The 21,432-nt window shown below is 38.9% G+C and overlaps 1 protein-coding gene across 3 annotated transcripts in view; it reads right to left on the minus strand.

Annotated features, from left to right (window-relative positions):
- FANCC (FA complementation group C) overlaps positions 1 to 21,432 on the minus strand; it is a 272,604-nt gene that overhangs the window by 39,878 nt on the left and 211,294 nt on the right. For all 3 annotated transcript variants that reach the window (XM_072763814.1, XM_072763799.1, XM_025984233.2), the window contains exon 8: positions 2,968 to 3,124. In XM_072763814.1, coding sequence (XP_072619915.1) covers positions 2,968 to 3,124 — 157 coding nt within the window. The remainder of the gene's footprint in view (positions 1 to 2,967; positions 3,125 to 21,432) is intronic.

Here is a 21,432-nt window from a genome sequence, read left to right on the forward strand (position 1 = left end):
GGTGCATGGAGCCTGCTTCTCCCTCTGCCTGTGTCTCTGCCTCTCTCTCTCTCTCTCTCTGTGACTATCATAAATAAATAAAAAATTAAAAAAAAAATTGAAAAAAAAAAAAAAAGAACACTAATTCAAAAGGATATATGCACCCTACGTCTATAGCAGCATTATTTACAATAGCCAAGATATGGAAAGAACCCAAGTGTCCATCAATTGATGAAAGGATAAAGATGTGGTATCTACACAAAATGGAGTATCATCTAGCCTTAAAAAAGAATAAAATATTGCCATTTGCAACAACATGGATGGAGCTAGAGAGTATAATGCTAGGCAAAATAAGCCAGTCAGAGAAAGACAAATACCATATAATGTCACTCACACATGGAATTTAAGAAAGAAAACAAATAAGCAAAGGGAAAAAGAGAGAGAGACAAACTAAGAAACAGACTCTTAGTTATAGAGAACAAACTGCTGATTACCAGAGGGGAGGTGGGTGTGGATGAAATAGGTGATGGGGATTAAGAGTACACTTAGGATGATCACTGATTGATGCATGGAAGTGCTTAATCACTATATTATACACTAATATAATACTGTATGTTAACTACCTGAAACTAAAATAAAAATTTTAAATAAAAAAAAGAAAGAAAGAAAAGAAAAAAGAGAAGGAAAGAAATAAAATAAAATAATAAAATAAAATAAAATACCAGGCTTTCAAGTCTCTGAGAGGCCAAAGAACATCTGGGGAGATCATTTCCCTTTGTAAAACCTGCACCACACTTTTATCTTTTGTTTTTGCAACATTTTGTAACTATAGAATTTCCAGGGCTATTTATGGACAGTCCCAAGAGATGGAGACATAATTAACAATGCTCCATATAAAATATAAGTTACGTAGACCATCACACTTTAATCACTCTCAGAATTCAACTCTAATGTAATAGGCATCAAGTTTCTTCTGAAGGAAAACACAGCAGGCCACTGCTATATGAGTCTTCGAGATCGCTCTGATACTTCTGCACCGCCTTGTCACTGCACCAAGATACCAAGCTTCGATAAATGAATCAGATGATGCAATCAGGAAGCAGGTTCTTCAGGTTACCCCTGTAATCACTCAGTCATGTCACAAGCATATTCCAGCCTGCCTGGTTTTCTGGCACTGTAGAGCCAGGATGCCTGAGGAGTGTGGCCCACGCCAATCAGGGGCTTGTAGCTCTGTACTATAATTACCTCCTTGAACCATAAGGCATAGAAAGGTCACATCCTGCCAATGCCACAATAAATTAAACCAGATAACACCCTCTGGAATCCTCCTTTAACCATAATGGAAGCTCCGAATCCCTACACACATGAGCCTGATAAATACTTTTGTAGATCAATAGACTTCGAAGCTGTCAGCCTGGGGGAGACTAAACTATAAAAGTTGGAGACTGAAGTCCCTGTAGTGCAGTGTTCTTTAGGTATTCCCTCCTTAGAGAAATTCCAGTTATGTTGACTTTTCTGAGTTGGTTTGATTCTGGAGCCTTTATTTGGTCCTGTGGTTTTTGTCTGAACATCCCCCATGTCCTTTTCACCTGTGGCCCTTGAGCTTGAGAACGCCCCAGTGAGCACAGATATCCCAGCGTATGAGATCCAGGAAGCAGGCTCTCATGCTTTCTCAATCTTTTGGACCTATCTTCTTGCCTTCCTTTTTTTCCTGTCAAACATAGTAAACTTCCAAATCAACTGGGTTCAATTTGTGCCACTTAGCTTGCAGGTACATGGCTACTGGTGACTGCAGCACCACCCACAGCCGCCTGGAAGGCCCCAGAACAGAAGCCTGTGTAGTAAGGGGGAAGGCCTGGCAGTCACGCCCAAGAGATCATGGGCACCTCAAAGAACAACAGGACAGAGAAAGAAGGCAACTGATTCAATTCGGATTCCCTCACTCAGCCTCCAATTTGAAAGAAAAAGAAAACTGGAAGTTCCAAATGAATTAAAAAAACCAGAAGGTGTCTGGGAGGGGGGTGTTGTGTGAATTCAGCTAACCTAAGAACTCTCCTCTCTCCAAATCTCACCTCAAGTGGGGAGGGGAACACTCTCTCCTGTCCAGTTTTCCTAGCCCCCAACTGAAGATCTGACTGATCACCATGTCTGAACTAATTTTCTCCACCTGGACAATAGGAAGAAAATCTCTGCACCCTATGTTCCCCAGGTTACAAAAGCTAATGAGAAAACACGTTGGAAACCACTGAGGTTCTCGTAAAACAGATAGATACCCAGGGAGCACAGCACCTCCTATAGTTTTTAACTTGTTTTTTCAGGGTGCATTGGTCTTTATTCCTGCTCTTACAAAAATGCACATCAATTCCACAGGGTTGCCTCCCATGAAGGGAAAACACTCCCACCAGTCAGGTTCTGAGGACTGCCTGTGAACCCTGCCACTGACCCTGATTTAGGCAATGAAGCCATTCCATTTGGCCACTGAGCCCCAGATTCCCAGGCCTGAGAAGTCCCAAGTACAATGAAGGCTGGGCAAGCTACCATATGGAGGGAAGGTTCAAGGCTGGAAGGCTTACACCAAAAGAAAACTTACAGAATTCTTAGTTGTTTTTATTGTTTTAACTTTTCTTCCAGGGTCTTGTTTTATTTCTCCTCTCATTGTAAGGTCTTTATTTTTTAAGACTTATTTTTCATGTGGAAATAAGAAATACTGTTTTAAAACAGTTTGCCTTAATATCAATTCTTGAGAGTATGCACTATAAGGGGCACCTATCCATCCAGTAAATCTCACACCTCTCCCTGTTTTCAAGACATGCTCCAAGTATGCAGAAAAGCCCCCTATGTTGGGTCTATAACAAAATGCAGACACAACGATTATTTCAAAAGGTGCCAACTGCTCTCTTGTTTATACTCCCCCTAGCTTTAACAAAAAGAAATGATACCTGGCATCCTCTTTAAGGATTTTTCTCCTCATGAAAGCCCAGCACGTACCAGCAATGAATCTTTCAAAAAGTATTCGATCCTTCTCAGGAAATTTCTCTCACTAGAGATTAGCTTTTCAAACAGATGCAGTGTTGCTTTTTCAAGGCTGGGAAGGTGCCGAAGCCAGAGGCAGACTACAGCTGACGTAGGGAGAGAAATCTTCTTCCTTTCAGCAAGAATAAACAAAATTTTAAACAGAAATGGGTTACTAAGAAAATAAGATTGAGAGAGATCAAAATGCAAGAATGAGTCCACTTTGTGAATCTTCTTTTCATCATGGTCGTAGTATTTACAGAATCAATCAATATTTACCATGTGTCCATTTGCAAAATAATGTGAATTTGCTTCCAATTCAACTCAAGACATTAGAGAAATACTCAAAGAAAGAAATGTTTTCAAAAAGGAAAAACAAGTAGTAGTGATGTAAGTATTAGTGATGGAACAAGATGGAAAAAGGCCTATACAGCTCCTAACTTAAAAAATAGTTATATCTGAAAGTACATCCTAAGGATTTAAGGATTTAAAATATGGATTCAGACCTGGGTTTGAGTCCCAGGGCCACCACCTACTAACTTGATTACCTTGGGAAAATTACTAAACCTCCAAACCTCATTTTGCTCATCTGCAAACTGTAAAGTGGGCCTATCTCCCTCAAAGTGTTCCCAGAAGGAACAAATACAATAAAAACACACGTACAGAGATGAGCACAACGTATGATATCTAATAAATACTCAGTGACTGTATTTGTGAATCTGTTGCTTGAAAGTTAAAAAATATTTTCCTTTAGTAATAATTTCATATATGGTGGTTATGGCCTGGTATAGATACATAGCTGATCTCTACCATGATATACTCTGTAGCCCCAAATATTTTGTGTTGCTATGTTTCCACAGGAGAATGTGGAGGTTCCTCCTGTGTCAGTCAGGTCGGTGAATCAGGGGTTCTACTTCCCCTTCTGGGAGGTAGCGTAAGAAGACACCTAATTCTGAAGCACCGATAGGCTCTGGGCCTGTAGCCCTCCCGTGAGCATGGGGCCTGTCTCGGCCTGGTGAGACTTCCCTTTCTTCTTTCAGCCCAGCTTTCCCAAGGCCTCCTGCCTCTTCACCTGTGGCATCACAGACAGCACAGTGCTTTCCAGGTTCTGTCAAAGATGTTTGTTGCCTTTATGAAGAAAAACAAAAGCTGAAGGCACAGAGGCTCCCTATTACCCAAACTACCCAAAAGCCCCTTCAGGGCTTTCCCTTCACTATTGCTTCTGGGGCCATTTCTCTGCAGGAGCTGGCTTGAAGTCCAGAGAATGGGTGCAGGGGCTGGAAATGTATAGGCGGAGTCACAATCTCCCTCAGCATAACTCCTGTAGACCTTTGTCCTGGATTAGCTCAGGGACAAAGCTAGACAAAGCTGAAGAGTTGGAAGGACTCTCACAAAAGCAGGTAGAGGGGGGATCCCTGGGTGGCTCAGCGGTTTAGTGCCTGCCTTCAGCCCAGGGCGTGATCCTGGAGTCCCGGGATCGAGACCCACATCAGGCTCCCTGCATGAAGCCTGCTTCTCCCTCTGACTGTGTTTCTGCCTCTCTCTGTGTGTGTCTCTCATGAATAAATAAATAAAATCTTAAAAAAAAAAAAAAAAAGCAGGTAGAGGGCAGGACAAAGGGCAGGAGGGCCTCCCCTCCTCCCTTTCTGATCTCACATTCTCACTCTTCTGGAAAGTCTTGCAGGATCCCTTTCCCCCACCGTCCCAACACCTGGCAAAAACTGCCACGGTGCTGCTCCTTGACCTGCATCACCTGGCACATCTAGGGGCCAGGCTATGATGTCCTCACTTGTGCCACTGGTGCCTTGGACTCCAATTCCCATGCCACCTCCCCTATTATACTCGATAGCAAGGAGCTGGTGGTCATCCATTCACGAAAGATGAGGACTTCCTGTGTGGCACTCAGTGTGCTAGGTGCAGGCCAAGCAGCTGGGAACACAGACCTAGTCTGTACCCCTAGCACTCGGGGCCCAGGGGGAGATACACATATACATTTCAAATTGGGGAAAAGGCAGTGAAGGTAAAAGAGAATAACAGAAGGGTCCAATTTAGTTTGGGTGGTCTGGACAGCCTTGGGATTAGCTAGGTAAAGAGAAGCCAGAAGGCATCTCAGCAGAGGGACTAGCAGCTGTGATGGTCCTGAGACAGGGAGGAGCAAAGGTGAGAAGGAAAGAGAAACCCCAGAGTGTGAAGGTGAAGTGGCTTGTGATGAGGCAGTACCACAGAAGGAAGGCTTTGGAATTCTATTCAGTGATAATTCTGGTTCAAAGGACTTCACAGAGAGGAGTGCCAGGATGCGGTTTACAGTCAAAGATCAGTTCAGCTGCAGCAGGAAGACCCAAGTGCAGGCCTAGAATGGGGGGGGGGGGGGGTTGCCCAGGAGCCCAGGAGCCCAGGGGAGCTGGTGCTGGCATTACCCAGGCTGCAGCGGAGGAGTGAAGGGTCGCTGGTATGTATTTCAGCAGTAACATTAAGAGGAACTGGCAATGAATCTGATGAAAGGTGGTGAGGGGAGGTAGGAATCAAGGCTGCCCCAGGTTTCTTAAGCAATGAGCTGGATGGACATATTATTTACTCCAAACAAGGAGGAAAGATAAGATTTGTGAAGGATTTACTAAGAGCTCAGCTTGCATGTATGAATTTAGAATGTTTGAGGGACACTCCAAAAGAATAAAACAGATCCATGAATATTCAAGTTGAAAGTTCTGGGGAGAGGTCTGGGCTGAAGATATACATTAACGAACGTCAGCCAGCATGGAGTGGCATGAGTGCGGAGAACTCCAAGGGAGAGAGGTCTGCGCAGAGAGCAGAGGGCCCACGTTATGCCCTGAGCAGTACCAACAGGTAGCCAAAGAAGAGAAGCTGCAGATGGAGGAGGCAGGAGATACACAAGCAGGGAACAATGCCACCAAGGAAGAGAAGGAAGACCTGGTTCTGACCAGCACTGTTGAGAGACTGAGGATGTGGGGAGGGAACCATATGCATTCCACTGGGCAGGCCCTTTGTGACCTCCCCTAGGACATGGTTTTGATAGTGACAGAAGCCAAGGGCAGTCAATGTAGAGATAAGGTTGAAGTGCAGCCATTATTGTAGACAGGTCTTCAGAGGGACAGCTGTGACAGGAACACCACCAGGAGGCTGCGCAGGGGCAGCGGTGTGCGGGGCAGCATGGCTGACTGGTGAGCCAGATGCAGAGGAGCAAAAAAAGGCTGAAGGACTGGTAGCCACCATTTATTAAGCACTTACTTGAAACCATGGTAAGCATTCTACATTATCCTTATTTTATCCTTATTTTACATAAGACAGGGCAACTGAGGTCAGAGAAGGACAAGAACTCACAGCTACAATTTGAATGCAGGAGGTCTGATGCTGGAGCAGGTTGTACACCTCAGGTATCTATGAACTTCTCCACTGTGGACTAGAGAGTGGAAGGTGCTGCTCAGAAGAGGGGCCTGGGCCCAGGGGAGCGAGCAGATGGCATTCCAGGTAAGTCAGATGCCTGGACCCTGCGCTCATTCCCTTCAGTGTTTAGGGAAGTCTTTTCAAAGTCTAGGCTGTCAGTCAGTTTTAGCCACATTAATAGACCCTTGGGAGAGGTTTCCACCCAGTTTTCTACAGTAGAATATCCCTGGACAGGGGCGAGGGGTATCTGTAGTCTCTTTCATGAGCCAGAATGCTCCCAAGAAGCAGGGACACTCTGAGGCACAGAGGGAACTTGGCTGCTCAATGGCTCCTCCCTTCCCAAACAGTAGGGACATCTTTTGACCTGCATTTATCACATATAATTTTTTAAATCACATCTAATGAAATAACCATGTACATCATTAGACAAGTTTCTCACTTCAGTGAGTTTTTCATGCAGCACCATTCCCAGGCCTCTGAGCAGCCATGTGCATTGTGTGATTTTTACCATAAGGTCACATTAGTTGAATGATGCCTGACAACACAAAGGAATGAGCTGTTGAGAATGAGTAGTAAATATGAAGAAATGTAAAAAGGAAGCTAATGTAAGATGAGAGTTCCATCAAATATCTGAAATAAAGTATATTGCTTAGTTAAAAATTTACATAAAATCTGTAAAATTATATATTCAAATTAGTAAGTATATAATACTTTTGTTCTATAATCAGTTTAAAAAATGTGTATGGGGGGATCCCTGGGTGGCTCAGCAGTTTGGCACCTGCCTTTGGCCCAGGGCGTGATCCTGGAGTCCCAGGATCAAGTCCTGCATCGGGTTCCTGGCATGGAGCCTGCTTCTCCCTCTGCCTGTGTCTCTGCCTCTCTCTCTCTCTATGATGAATAAATAAAATCTTTATAAATAAATAAATAAATAAATAAATAAATAAATAAATAAAGTGTATGTTAAAAGTATGTTTTTATTATCCTTTATTCAGAGGATATCCTTTATTATTTGCAGTGATTAAATTTATGGACCCATGTTTGATATTTGAACAAAACAATCTATTTTGCTCTAAAAAATCAAAAAATTAACTCTTTATAATCAATACTGGTAGTGAAGAAATCACCAAGAAAATGACCTTAATATACTTACATAACTAAATTTGACTGGACCAACACATTGGTATTATGTAAAACGTTCTAAAAGTGTACTAGGTTGGTTTTGAAATTAAAAAGGCAAATTACATTATATGTCAATTTTAGCTCAATAAAACTGAAGTGGGAGGAGGCAAATTATGAAAGAAGAATGCAAATGGCCAATAAAAATATGCAGATTTTTCAGCCTTTTTAATAGTAAAGAAAGGTAAATTAACACAGCTGTCATTTTCATCCTTACACACCAGCAAATGTTTAGGAACAACATCCAATGTTGAAATAGGTACAGGGGATGTATGTTCTCAGAGGTGAGAAAGGGAATGGCTTTGCTCTTTTGGTTATGCATATCACCTAATGAATTGTAAAACAGACATCATCCTGACCTTTGTAACCATACTTTTGTGAATCTGCCTGGCAGAAATAAAAGCATCAGTTGGAGGATATTTACTGTAGCAATGATATAAAAAAATATTAAAAACAATTTTAATGCATCTGTTGGCAAGCAGGTGAATAAATTAAGGTCCATTCATATCAGAGAATATGTTCCTATTTTATAAAAATGAGCTGGATCTATATCCCTTGAGGGATCTATATCCATTGGTTAAAAAGCAGGTTCCAGAGTCATGTGTATGTGTGATGCTATTTTTATTTTTAAAGCTACTTAAAGAAAGAGAAAAAATTGTTTTATACAGATTTCTATGTTTACAAGACTGTAAGATATGGTTATCAGAAGTACTAGAGGGTGATAATGGGAGATAATTAACATTTTCTATATATACTTCTATATTGTATTATTTGACCTGATAAAATGAATATATATTTCTGTGGAAATTTAAAAAGCCAGTAAAGTAACAAGATAAAAAAAAATGTTTTAAGCGACCTTGAAAAATTTCAATCTAGAAATACTAAAGCTGTCCTTTTTCTACTCTAGCTATACTTACTTCACCTACCTAGCCTAGATACAGATCAAAATGATGAATTCAAGAAAAAACAGGGTAAGATAAAAACCTGGCTCTCCCAAATTCCTACCTAATAATCATGGTAAGTTTTCTGCATTATAGCTATGTTTTAGGAAAATGAGATTGGGTGTTTGGGACTTATGTGAAATACATTAAAATTTTCTCATTTAAAATATGAGGAATAGGATCCCAGTTAGTGCTTTCACATAGAACATGAGCCTTTTTTAAAAAACTATTTATGAGAGAGAGAGAGAGAGAAGGAAAACACACGTTTGTGACTGGGGGGAGGGGCAGAGGGAGAGAATCTTCAAGCCGACTCCCCATGGAGTGGGGGAGCTGACATGGGGCTCGAGCCCATGACTCATGAGATCATGACCTGAGTCAAAACCAAGAGACGCCCAACCCACTGAGTCAACTAGGCGCCCCAAACATCTGAGTCCTAGTAACAATTTCTGACACAAAGCAGGAGAAGCTTAAGAGGACACCTGCTCTTAGAGTCTTCTAGATAAATGCCTCCTTGGCATTTAGAAACTGTACTTTGTTTCTCCAAAATACTGAGGCTGTTGTTTGCCCCATCTTTTGCAAAAAGAGGCAGTATATAAAAAAATTGGTTCAGGTAATTATTAAATAATTCTGGTTCCAATTATTTTTTAATAGCTACAATAAAACTGAACATGGAATTCAATTCTTTGCAAGAACAGTTCCTAATGAGGGCAGCGCCTGTCGGTAGGGAATATCAGAAAGGCAAAGGGAAGAAGCTTCCTCACTCAAGACAAACATAGGCAGTACTTCCACCCTTCCAAACCAGAAAGAGATAGGGTTGTTTGGGTTGCCAGAGAAGCCCACAAAAATTGGGATCAGCTTTTCTGGAGAAAATTCCAAGGAATTGGAAAGAATACTCTCTATTATATTCCAAAGGTTTCCATGAAAATTTTATCTAAGAAGTATACCAAATTTGAATATTGTGCCATCGTTACCACTTATAAGTTGAAGTCCAATTTCAAAGAAAAGAGCAGTAACTAACACCAAGCAAAGAAAATGTCCAAATCCAAACATACTGGAAGTCTATTATAAATCATTACCAGCAGGTTTTTTTTTTTTAACATTTTATTTATTTATGAGAGACACAGAGAGAGGCAGAGACATAAGCAGAGGGAGGAGCAGGCTCCATGCAGAGAGCCTGATGTGGGATTCGATCCTGGGACTCCAGGATCACGCCCTGGGCTGAAGGCAGATGCTCAACTGCTGAGCCACCCAGGCATCTCTATCAGCAGGTTTTAATTGAAAAGTAAACTTTTTCAATGACTAATTTTGTGACCATATCTTATTAAGGTTAAAAAAAAAAAAAGAGGATCACAGGAAGTATCAGCAAATGGATGGTGTTTTGTTACTACTATATTTCGTTGCTACCTTTCTGTCCTTAGTATTACACTAGCCTTTCTTCATTTATAGACATTAACCTATATTATTTGACAACACTTAAAGCCTGATTTTTCTTATCTGAACTGAAAAAGCACAAAACTGAAAGCTTGGTCAAAGATCAGCCTATTCTTATACTTTCTTTTCTTTTCCTGGTAAGCACCTTTGGAGGCTGTATTAGTTCTTTCAGCAACAGGATTTTCTTAAAAAAAATTTTTAACAGGGAATAAAAAAGAAAAAAATAAATATATTTAGTATAGTTCAGCAAAAGGAATTTAGCTTACATTTAGCCTTAGTTCAGTGATATTTCCATTAGAAGGAAAAGATATAAGCTTGAGAAAACCTAATAAAACATTATAAAAATAATATATTACTAAAGTCAACGATAATAATAGCAACATGTGAATAGTTACTGAGTGTTTACTCTGGGTGTGAGGCATCATGCTAAACATATTACAGGCATGAGACCCACTTAAATACAATTCAATGTGCCTGAGACAGCCTTATGTCTATTACCTACCACAGTTATAAAAAGGAAGCCCCCTTTGAACTCTGCAAAGTGTTTTGATCTAGATTATGATTTAGTATTTAACATCCACCAGTCACACCGTGAGGCCAGTCCTGCATCCATTCTTCCTTTCATTTGTTCAATTGACTCATTCATTCTAGTATGCAGAAAAAAACTCTCCACTCGGTCATCAAACACCTCAATATTTTTTTAAAGACTGTATTTATTTATTCATGAGAGACACAGAGATATATATAGAGAGAGGCAGAGACATAGGCAGAAGGAGAAGCAGGTTCCATGCAGGGAACCCAATGTGGGACTCCAGAATCATGACCTGAAGTGAAGGGAGACACTCAACTGCTGAGCCACCCAGGCATCCCCAACATCTCAGTGTTTTTGAAGCAATGGATTTAGATTTACTCTATAGGGCATGTCATACTGAATTACTTATACTCCACAGACCCCTGGAAGGATTTCAGCAGCCCTCCCAGAAAGGTTGTATTGAAGTCTACAGGCTGCAGGTGGCTTGAGGGTAACTCCAGGAATAGACCTGAGAAGTTAAGTTTAATATTTAGGCCCAGAAATTAAAGATTTCCTTTAGGTTATCTCAACTGCAGAGAGGGGCAAACATCTGCTGTTTAAAAGAAGACAGGGAGCCATTTCTGAAAATACATGACTGTATTTGGAAATCAAGGCCACAGAACCCGGCCAATTGGACAACAGATGAAATTCCACTGGGGTACTGTGGTAGGCAAATAGCTGGAAGTCTACACACAGGGCAGGGCACACTGATTAAAGAAAGTATGTGGTTTCTAGATGACCACATAGTACATTTGGGGAACTGCTCAAGGGGCTGGGGGGGAGAACAGTGTTGGGTATGGGGGTGGTAATTTGCACTGACGGATTGAATCAGCCTCTCCATGTCAACATGTGGCTGGGATGCTCTGTCATGGGAAAGTGTCCATGGAAAGGTGCCAGCCCTTACACCACTATTTGGGGAACTTGCTGAGCTGAAGCCATTGGAATTGGACAAGCTGAAGGCCACCCAGCATTTCTGGACTGTCTGTCCCCTATGGATTAGCAAACATAATTTTCCAAACCAAATAAATTTTATTAGTTGCTAAGGGAGAAAATGCTATCAGAAGTAAAATAAACAGCAAAAGAGTTCAGGCCTACTCATGAAGACACTGCCCTCAGCTTTCTGTCTGAGAACTGCAGGTGGGGCAAAAGTAGCTATTTTCTGAGCATGTCTCTTTTTTCACCAGTAATTTCTGAAACAATTTTGAAAGGTTTCACAGGGGATGCCAAGGGGCATTCTCCTCCCACTTCCCTTTAATTCAAGTCTTGCTGAAAAAGACTAGAAACACAGGTGGCTAGGACCCTATAATTTGATGAATTATATTACTAAATAAATCAGAAATAAAGCTGCAATGGTGAAAGGCAAAGAGCATTTTACTTTAAATACTTTGAAAAATTGCCTTGGAGTATGAGAAATGAAAGCTGGTGGGGTAAGCCACTAGAACCTGAAGTATGTACTCAGGAAAATGATGTGGAGCACATTTACCATGTTATACAAACTTTTAAATTGATTATTACTCAGTATCTTACATAAATAACAAAAATAACTGATCAGACTTCTCAAGAAATCTAGACTTACTGGGTACATTTTGACAAAGGTTGAGAGTAGGTAGAAAAAAAGACTATATTTTTTAACCATGAGAATTATGTTTTGACTTTTTCTCAACATCAAATAATTTAACCTTCTGTCTCTTTTTTTAAATCTTACCTTAACAAATTCCAAATTATAACATTTTTTTAAAAGATTATATTTATTTATTCATGAGAATACACAGAGAAGAGAGAGAGAGAGAGAGAGAGAGAGAGAGAGGCAGAGACACAGGCAGAGGGGAACCAGGCTCCATGCAGGGAGCCTGACGTGGGACTTGATCCCGGGTCTCCAGGATCACGCCCTGGGCTGAAGGTGGTGCTAAACCGCTGAGCCACCCAGGCTGCCCCAAATTACAACATTTCATGTAAAATGAAATGAAAACTTACATTCTCACATTAATTTTTAAGAGTTATACGTGAAAAACAGCAAATACTTTAACAGTGCTTATTTCTTCTAAGCTAACTGAAAGAATAATGGTGATTTGAAGATGTTCATTTTCCAAATGTGATGATATAATAAAAATGAATTTAAAGATGGGGAGAAGGGATCCCTGGGTGGCGCAGAGGTTTGGCGCCTGCCTTTGGCCCAGGGCGCGATCCTGGAGACCCGGGATCGAATCCCACGTCGGGCTCCCGGTGCATGGAGCCTGCTTCTCCCTCTGCCTGTGTCTCTGCCTCTCTCTCTCTCTCTGTGACTATCATAAATAAATAAAAAAAAAAATTTAAAAAAAAAATATATATAAAGATGGGGAGAAGATATACTTATTACAGCAAAAAATAATGATAATAATAAAAACCCAAAATACAATAAAACCTTAGTAGTAAAAAATGCCTAAAACCTAGACATGTGGAAAATATTTAAAACACTCCTTTAAGATCAAAAAGTAAACACAAACAGGGACGCCTGGGTGGCTCAGTGGTTGAGTGTCTGCCTTGAGCTCTGGGCATGATCCCAGAATTCCAGGACCTAGTCCCACATAAGGCTCCCTATGGGGAGCCTACTTCTCCCCACTGCCTGTGTCTTTGTCTTCTCTCTGTGTCTCTCGTGAGTAAATAAATAAAAATCCTTAAAAAAAAAAAAAAGTAAACATGAACAAATGGAAAGACATAAGTGTTCCTGGACAGGTAGACAGAAAGCCTTCATGTCAGAAAAATGACAGTTTTCCCTCAGTTAATCTATATATTTCACATGAGCCTCCCCCAAACATTAGCTATCTTTCCTAAAGCTGAACACAATGGTTTCAAAGTTTATTTAAAAGATAAAACAAACAAGAACTGCCAGAAAACCTGAAAAGGAAGAGAAATGGGACAATTAGCTTTACTTTATAATAGGTATATTAGAAAGGCTCCATATTAAAATGAAGTAGTACTGGTGTGTGAATATACAATAGGCCAAAAAACCAACAGAAAATAATAAAATGCATGATTAAAAGAGCGAGGGGTTTGCACCCTTTATCACACTTGAGATGTGTAAAGCAACCATATTACTTCAACAGATACTTTGCAAAACAAAAACAGAGAAATTGGGGACCTAAAGACTAAAAGAGACTTTTGAACCTATCAGCCAAAAGCAACATGTGAACTTTGGACTCTGATTCCAAAAGAACCAACTGTAAAAAAAAAAAAAAAAAAAAAAAAAGAGAGAGAGAGAGAGACAGAGAGAGAGACAGAGAGAGAGACAGAGAAAATCAAGAGAATTCACTGACTAAATATATGATGGTGCTAAGGAATTAGTATCAGTTTTTAAATATAATAATGGTATTGTAGTTATATATATATTTTTAACACACCACATACATACTTTCAGTTTCCTGTTTCCCATGAAAGGAGTTTGAAGTTATCACCCTATCTTAACAAAAAGTACAAAGCAGAACAGACTGAAAATCAACAATCCTTCTTGCATCTTTAAGAGAAGGTAAAACATAAACCTTGCAATATATTATAATATATATTTAATATATGTATATATTTAATATATTATATTAATAATATATATTATAATATTGCAAGGGATAAACCTTGGCCTCCACAACTGAGAAGACTGATAAGCAAATACAGGAAATTGTGACTTACTGGAGTAGAGATCCACAAGTAGAAACTGCCATAGGAACCAGTGCCAGGTAGAAAAAACCTTAACCGTAATTAGTGAATGGCTGGAGGCTCAGTGTGGACAACTCTGGGAGTTAAAAACTCCAGTGGGATCCACTCATGGAAGGCTCCCACAATATTATGAAATCTGCCTCCAGAAGCTTAACCAGCTTCTCACAGTAAACACTGGGAGTCAATCTACTCGGACTTTACATTTTGAATAGATAGAGTGCTATGTTCTTAACAAGGTCTGCCCTCAAGGAAAACTAACCAGAGCCTAACCTCATGGGGTATTATCAGAGTCTAACAGACCTGGGGGAAGGCAAATATTCTATCCAGTTCTGGGCATTTGTCCTAAGGGGGAGAAAAACATTAAGAAACTTGTGTTAAGTTCAGAGTTCAGAGGCATAAACTCACTAAAGACTGAGACTTATAGAACACTTCCCCTCTGCTTGTCCCTCTCCCCACTCTTGTTCACACACACTCTCTCTCTCTCTCAAATAAATAAAATCTTTAAAACAGAAGGTATTCACTATATGTGAAGATGTATAATGTTATGTGAAAGTGGATTTGGATTAATTACAAATGTATATTGCAAACTCTAGGGCAATTATGAAAAAAGGTTAAAAAAAACACCAAACTAAAAAAAGCCTATTTAAAGCAGTTCCCTTTACCCAATACATTATATCTAGTTGTCAAAAACAATGACAAGGCATATCAAAAGGGGGAAAAAAAAACCCTACAATTTTAAGAGACACAGCAATAATCAGAACCAGACATGCAGAGATATTAGAATTATCAGTCATAATTAAAAACAACTATTATTAAAATGCTAAGAGAATTAACAGACAGCATGCAAGAACAGATGAGCAATGTAAGCAGAGATGGGAATCTTAAAAAAACAAAAAGAACTATTAGAGATCAAAACCACTGTAACAGAAATGAAGAATGCCTTTGGTAGGCTAAACCGTAGACTGGCTAGGAAAGAATGTCTGAGCTAGAGGATATATCCATGGGAATCTTAAAAACCAAAAAGCAACTCCCTCCCAAAAAAAACCCCCAAGAAAAACAAATAACCCAAAGACTGAAAAAACAGAACAGAATATCCAATGAATGTGGGACAACTATAAAACATGTAACATATGTGTAATGGCTGTACTAGAAGGAAAAGAGGGAGAGAGAAAACAAGTTTCTTTTGAAAACAGTAACTGAGAATTTTCCAAAATTAATGTCAAATACCAAATCACAATTCCAGGAAGCCCAAAGAATACCAAGTGAGATAAATGACAAAAGACTGTGCCTAAGCACATCATTTTGAAGCTACAAAGAAATCAAAGATAAGGGAAAAAATTGTGAAAGAAGCCAGAGGGAAATACATATTTTTTTAAAAAGATGATTTATTTTTAGAGAGAGGAAATAGTGGGAGGAAGGGCAGAGAGAGTGGGAGAAAGTCTTCAAGCAAACTCCCCACTGAATGCACAGCCCCACCTAGGGCTTGATCTCATGACCCTGAATCATGACCTGAGCTGAAGAGTAGGACACTTAACCAACTGAGCCACTCAGGCGCCCCTACATCTTAACTATAGAGAAAAGAGAATTATATCCAACTTCTCAGAAACCATGCAAGCAAAAAAAGAGTGGAGTAAAATATTTAAAATGTTGAGGGAAAAAAATATATACCATCTAAAATTCTGTACTCTGTGAAATTATTCTTCAAAAGTGAAGGAGAAACAAATGCTTTCTCAAACAAAAATTGAGGAGTTTTGTTGCCAGTAGACCTACCCTGTAAAAAAAAATTAAAGGAAGTTCATAGAAAGAAGAAAAATAATACAGGTTAGATACTCAGATGTGTATAAACAGCATCAAAGAAAAAATAATGAAGGTAAAATAAAAACTTTAATTTTTCCTATTCTTAACCGATATAACAGAGAACAGATTATTCAAATAATAAATAGAAACAATGTACTCAATTATGTACATTTATGTGTGTATGTATGCTTAAGTGTACTTACATGTAAGTGAAATGAATGACAATGATAGAAGACACAGAAAGGAGGAATTAGGATTATTTTGTTATTAAAAGGTACTCACACGGTGCCTGGGTGGGTTCCCAACTCTTGGTTTCAGCTGGGGTTGTGATCCCTGGGTTGTGAAATCAAGCCCTGCGCTGGGCTCCATGCTCAGCATGGGGTCTGACTGTCCCTCTCACTCCCCACTCCTGCTTGCATGCACTCCCTCTCTCAAATAAATAAAATCTTTAAAACAGAAGGTATTCACTATATGTGAAGATGTATAATGTTATGTGAAAGTGGATTTGGATTAGTTACAAGTGTATATTGCAAACTCTAGGGCAATTATGAAAAAAGGTTAAAAAAAAGTATAATGGATATATACTAAGAAAGAAGGTAGGACAGAATGGTTTCATATTAAATGTTCAGTTAAAACCACAAAAGGCAGAAAAAGAATGGAAGACAAAAGAAGGAACAAAAAGCAAGGATAACAAATATAAAACAGTAAGGAATATAACATATTAATCCAACTATGTCAATAATCACTTTGAAACTCAATGGTCTAAATGCACCAATTAAAAGATAATGACTGGGTGCCTGAGTGGCTCAGTTGGTGAAGCATCTGCCTTTGGCTCATGTCATGATCTCAGGGTCCTGGGATCAAACCCCACATCGGGCTCCTTGCTCAGTGGGGAGCCTGCTTCTCCCTCTCCTTCTGTCCCTCATCCTGCTTGTAGGCTTTCTCATTCTCTCTCTCTAATAAATAAATGGATAAATAAAATATTTAAAATAAAGAAGGCTGTCTAAAACAAAATTTAAAAAAAGATGAGATTGACAGAGTAGATCAAAAACTAAAACCCAACTATATTTTTTCCACAAGAAACCAATCTTAAGTATAAAAAAGCATACAGATCAAAACTAATGGATGAAGAAAAATATACCATGCCAACACTAATCAAAGGAAAGAAGGAGTAGCAATATTGATTTCAGACACAGTAGGCTTCCGAGCTAGCAAAGTTACCAGGAATAAAAAAATTCATTACATACTGATAAAGGTGTAAATTCTCCAAGAAGATATAACAATCTTTAACTTATATGTGCCTAATAATGGAGTGTAAAATTACATGAGGAAAAAGAAACAAAATTACAAAGTAGATGAATCCACTATCATAGCTGAATACTTCAACATCACTCTATCAGAAATAGACTGATCCAGTAGGCAAAAAATCTGTAAGGACACAGGTGAACTCAATAACACCATCAATAATAAAATAAATTAAAAAAAAAACACTTCAATAAACGTTAAGGCGCATGTGGAGTATTAAAATAAATCTATTTTATAAAGCGAAAAAAATAACACCATCAATCTTTTTTTTTTAACACCATCTATCTGTATTTATTGCCATTTGTAGTATACTTCATCCAAACACAAAATATGCATTCTTCTTAAATGCACATGGAATATTCACCAAGACAGACCACATTCAAAAACATAAAACACACGTTTATGAAGTGCCTGGGTGGGTTCAGTAGGTTAAGCACCCGACTCTTGATTTCAGCTCAGATCATGATCTCAGGGTTGTGAGATGGAGTCCCACAGCTCTGCACTCAGCATGAAGTCTGCTTGGGATTCTCTCTGTCTCTCTCCCTCCGTCCCTCCCTTTCTTCCCTCCCTCCCTCCCTCTCTCTCAAAAAAAAAAAAAAAAAAAAAAACAAAAAACCAAATAATGAATAAAACACCCTCTCACAACTTTAAATAAATAGAAATTATACAATGTCTGATCCCAGATCACAATTCAATTATAAACTAGAAATCAATAACAGAAAGATAACTTGAAAATCCCAAATTATGAAGAGATTCAACAACACACTTCCAAGTAACACATGGATGAAGTAAGAAACCTGAAGAGAAATTTAAAATTATTTTGGGGTAGGCCAAGTGGCTCAGTGGTTTAGTGTTGCCTTCAGCCCAGGGCGTGATCCTGGAGACCCAGGATCGAGTCCCATGTCAGGCTGCCTACATGGAGCCTGCTTCTCCCTCTGCCTGTGTTTCTGCCTCTCTCTCTCATGAATAAATAAATAAATAAAATCTTTTAAAAAAATAAAATTATTTAGAATTTAATGAAAATGAAAACAATTTATCAATATTTGTGGGATGCAACAAAAGTAGTGCTTAGAGTAAAATTTATAGCACTAAATACATACTTAGAAAATAAGCAATATTTAAGATCAATAACCTAAGCTTCCACTTAAGGGAGGGAGGGAGGGGGGGATATATATTCATTCATTCATTCATTTTTGAAGTATTTAGAAAAAGAAGAGCAAATTAAATCCAAAGTAAACAGAAGAAAAGAAATACTAAGAATTAAAACAGAAATCAGTGAAATAAAAAACAGGAAATCAATGAAACCATAAGCTGGTTCTTGGAACTGATCAATAAAATCTATTAAGTCTCTATCCAGATTAGAGCATCTCTTTTTGGTCATGGGTGCTATAAACTGTCCTGTATTAGGGCCACCTTTTTGCATCAAAGATGTCTCAAGAATTCTTTCTTGAGAATCTTTCTTTCACTGGCTCTGATCTCACCTCATCAAAACTCACCTATATTCCAAAACTACATCAAGATGATATGTCATCTTGAGAATCATCTAGGGTGAAACTTACTTAGGTCATGATTGATATTCTTGACTCAGTCTGCTCATACAGCCACTCTGCACTGAGCAAAATGACTAGAAGGAAGAACTCACCAGAAAAGGAAGAATCAGAAACAGTACTCTCTGCCACAGAATTACAGAATATGGATTACAATTCGATGGCAGAAAGCCAATTCAGAAGCACAATTATAAAGCTACTGGTAGCTCAGGAAAAAAGCATGAAGGATTCAAGAGACTTCATGACAGTAGAATTTAGGTCTAATCAGACCAAATTTAAAAATCAATTAAATGAGATGCAATCCAAACTGGAGGTCCTAACGACAAGGGTTTAATGAGGTGGAAGAAAGTGAGGAACATAGAAGACAAGCTGATGGCAAGGAAGAAAGCTGAGGGAAAAAAGAGAAAAACAATTAAAAGACCATGAGAAAAGGTTAAGGGAAATAAATGATAGCCTCAGAAGGAAGAATCTACGTATAATTGGGGTACCAGAGAGCGCTGAGAGAGCCAGAGGGCCAGAAAGCATATTTGAATAAATCATAGCTGAGAACTTCCCTAATCTAGGGAGGGAAACAGGCATTCAGATCCAGGAGATAGAGAGGTTCCCCCCCCAAATCAATAAAAATATCCCAACATTTAATAGTGAAACTTGCAAATTCCAAAGATAAAGAGAAAATACTTAAAGCAGCAAGAGACAAGAGATCCCTAACTTCTATGGGGAGAAATATTGGATTAATAGCAGGCCTCTCCAAAGAGACCTGGCAGGCCAGAAGGGCTGGCAGGATATATTCAGAGTCCTAAATGAGAAGAACATGCAGCCAAAAACACTATACCCAGCAAGGCTCTCATTCAGAATAAGGAGAGAGAAAGAGCTTCCAAGATAGGCAGAAACTGATAGAATATGTGACCACCAAACCAGCTCTGCAAGAAAATATTAAGGGGGATCCTGTAAAAGAAAGAGGAAGCCCAAAGAAATAATCAACAAAAACAGGGACTGAATAGATATTATGATGACACTAAATTCACATCTTTCAATAGTTACTCTGAACGTGAATGGGCTAAATGATCCCATCAAAAGACACAGGGTTTCAGACTGGATAAAAAAGCAAGACCCATCTATTTGCTGTCTATAAGAGATTCATCTTAGACCCAAGGACACCTCCAGCCTGAAAATGAAAGGGGTGAAGAACAATTTACCATTCAAATGGTCCTCAAAAGGAAGCTTGGGTAGCAATCCTCATATCAGATAAATTAAAGTTTATCCCAAAGACTGTAGTAAGAGATGAAGAGGGACACTAAATCACACTTAAAGGGTCTATCCAACAATATCCAACAATATTCGCATAAATATGAATATTTATGCCCCTAATGTGGGAGCTACCAAGTCAATCAATAACCAAAGTAAAGACATACTTAGATAATAATACACTAATAGTAGGAGACTTCAACATGACACTTTCTGCAAATGACAGATATCTAGGCACATCACCAAAGAAACAAGGGCTTTAAATGATACACTGCACTAGATAAATTTCATAGATATATACAGAACTTTCCATCCAAACGGAATTGAATACACATTCTTCTCAAGTGCACATGGAACTTTCTCCAGAATAGACCACATACTGGGTCACAAATCAGGTCTCAACCGATACCAAAAGATTGGGATTACCCCCTGCATATTTCCAGACCACAATGCTTTGAAACGAGAACTCAATCACAAGAAATTTGGAAGAAACTCAATTATGTGGATGTCAAAGAGCATCCTACTAAAAGATGAATGGGTCAACCAGGAAATTAGAGAAGAATTAAAAAGATTCATGGAAACTAATGAAAATGAAGACACAACAATTCAAAATCTTTGGGCAGCAAAAGCAGTCCTAAGAGGGAAATACATCGCAATACAAGCCTCTCTCAAAAAATTGGAAAAAAACTCAAATACACAAGCTAACCTTGCACCTAAAGGACGTGGTGAAAGAAGAGCAAATAAAACCTACACCAAGCAGAAGAAGAGAGATAATAAAGATTTGAGCAGAACTCAAAGAAATAGAGACCAGAAGAACTGTAGAACAGATCAACAAAACCAGGAGTTAGTTCTTTGAAAGAATTAGTAAGATAGATAAACCATTAGCCAGCCTTATTAAAAATAAAAAAGACTCAAATTAATAAAATCATGAATGAAACAGGAGAGATCACAACCAATACTAAGGAAATACAAACGATTTTAAAAACGTATTATGAAAAAAATGTATAATGAGCAGCTATACGCCCATAAATTAGGCAATCTAGAGGAAATGGATGCATTTCTGGAAAACCACAAATGACCAAAACTGGAACAGGAAGAAATAGAAAACGTGAACAGGCCAATAGCCAGCAAGGAAATTGAAGGAGCCATCAAAAACCTCCCAAGACATAAAAGTCCAGGGCCAGATGGCTTCCCACGGAAATTCTATCAAACATTTAAGGAAGAAACAATACCTATTCTACTAAAGCTGTTCCAAAGGATACAAAGGAACAGAATACTTCCAAACTCGTTTTATAATACTTCCAGCATCACTTTAATTCCAAAACCAGACAAGACCCCA

Source organism: Vulpes vulpes, chromosome 1, assembly GCF_048418805.1.
Source record: "Vulpes vulpes isolate BD-2025 chromosome 1, VulVul3, whole genome shotgun sequence".
In the NCBI taxonomy this organism is placed as follows: Eukaryota; Metazoa; Chordata; class Mammalia; order Carnivora; family Canidae; genus Vulpes; species Vulpes vulpes.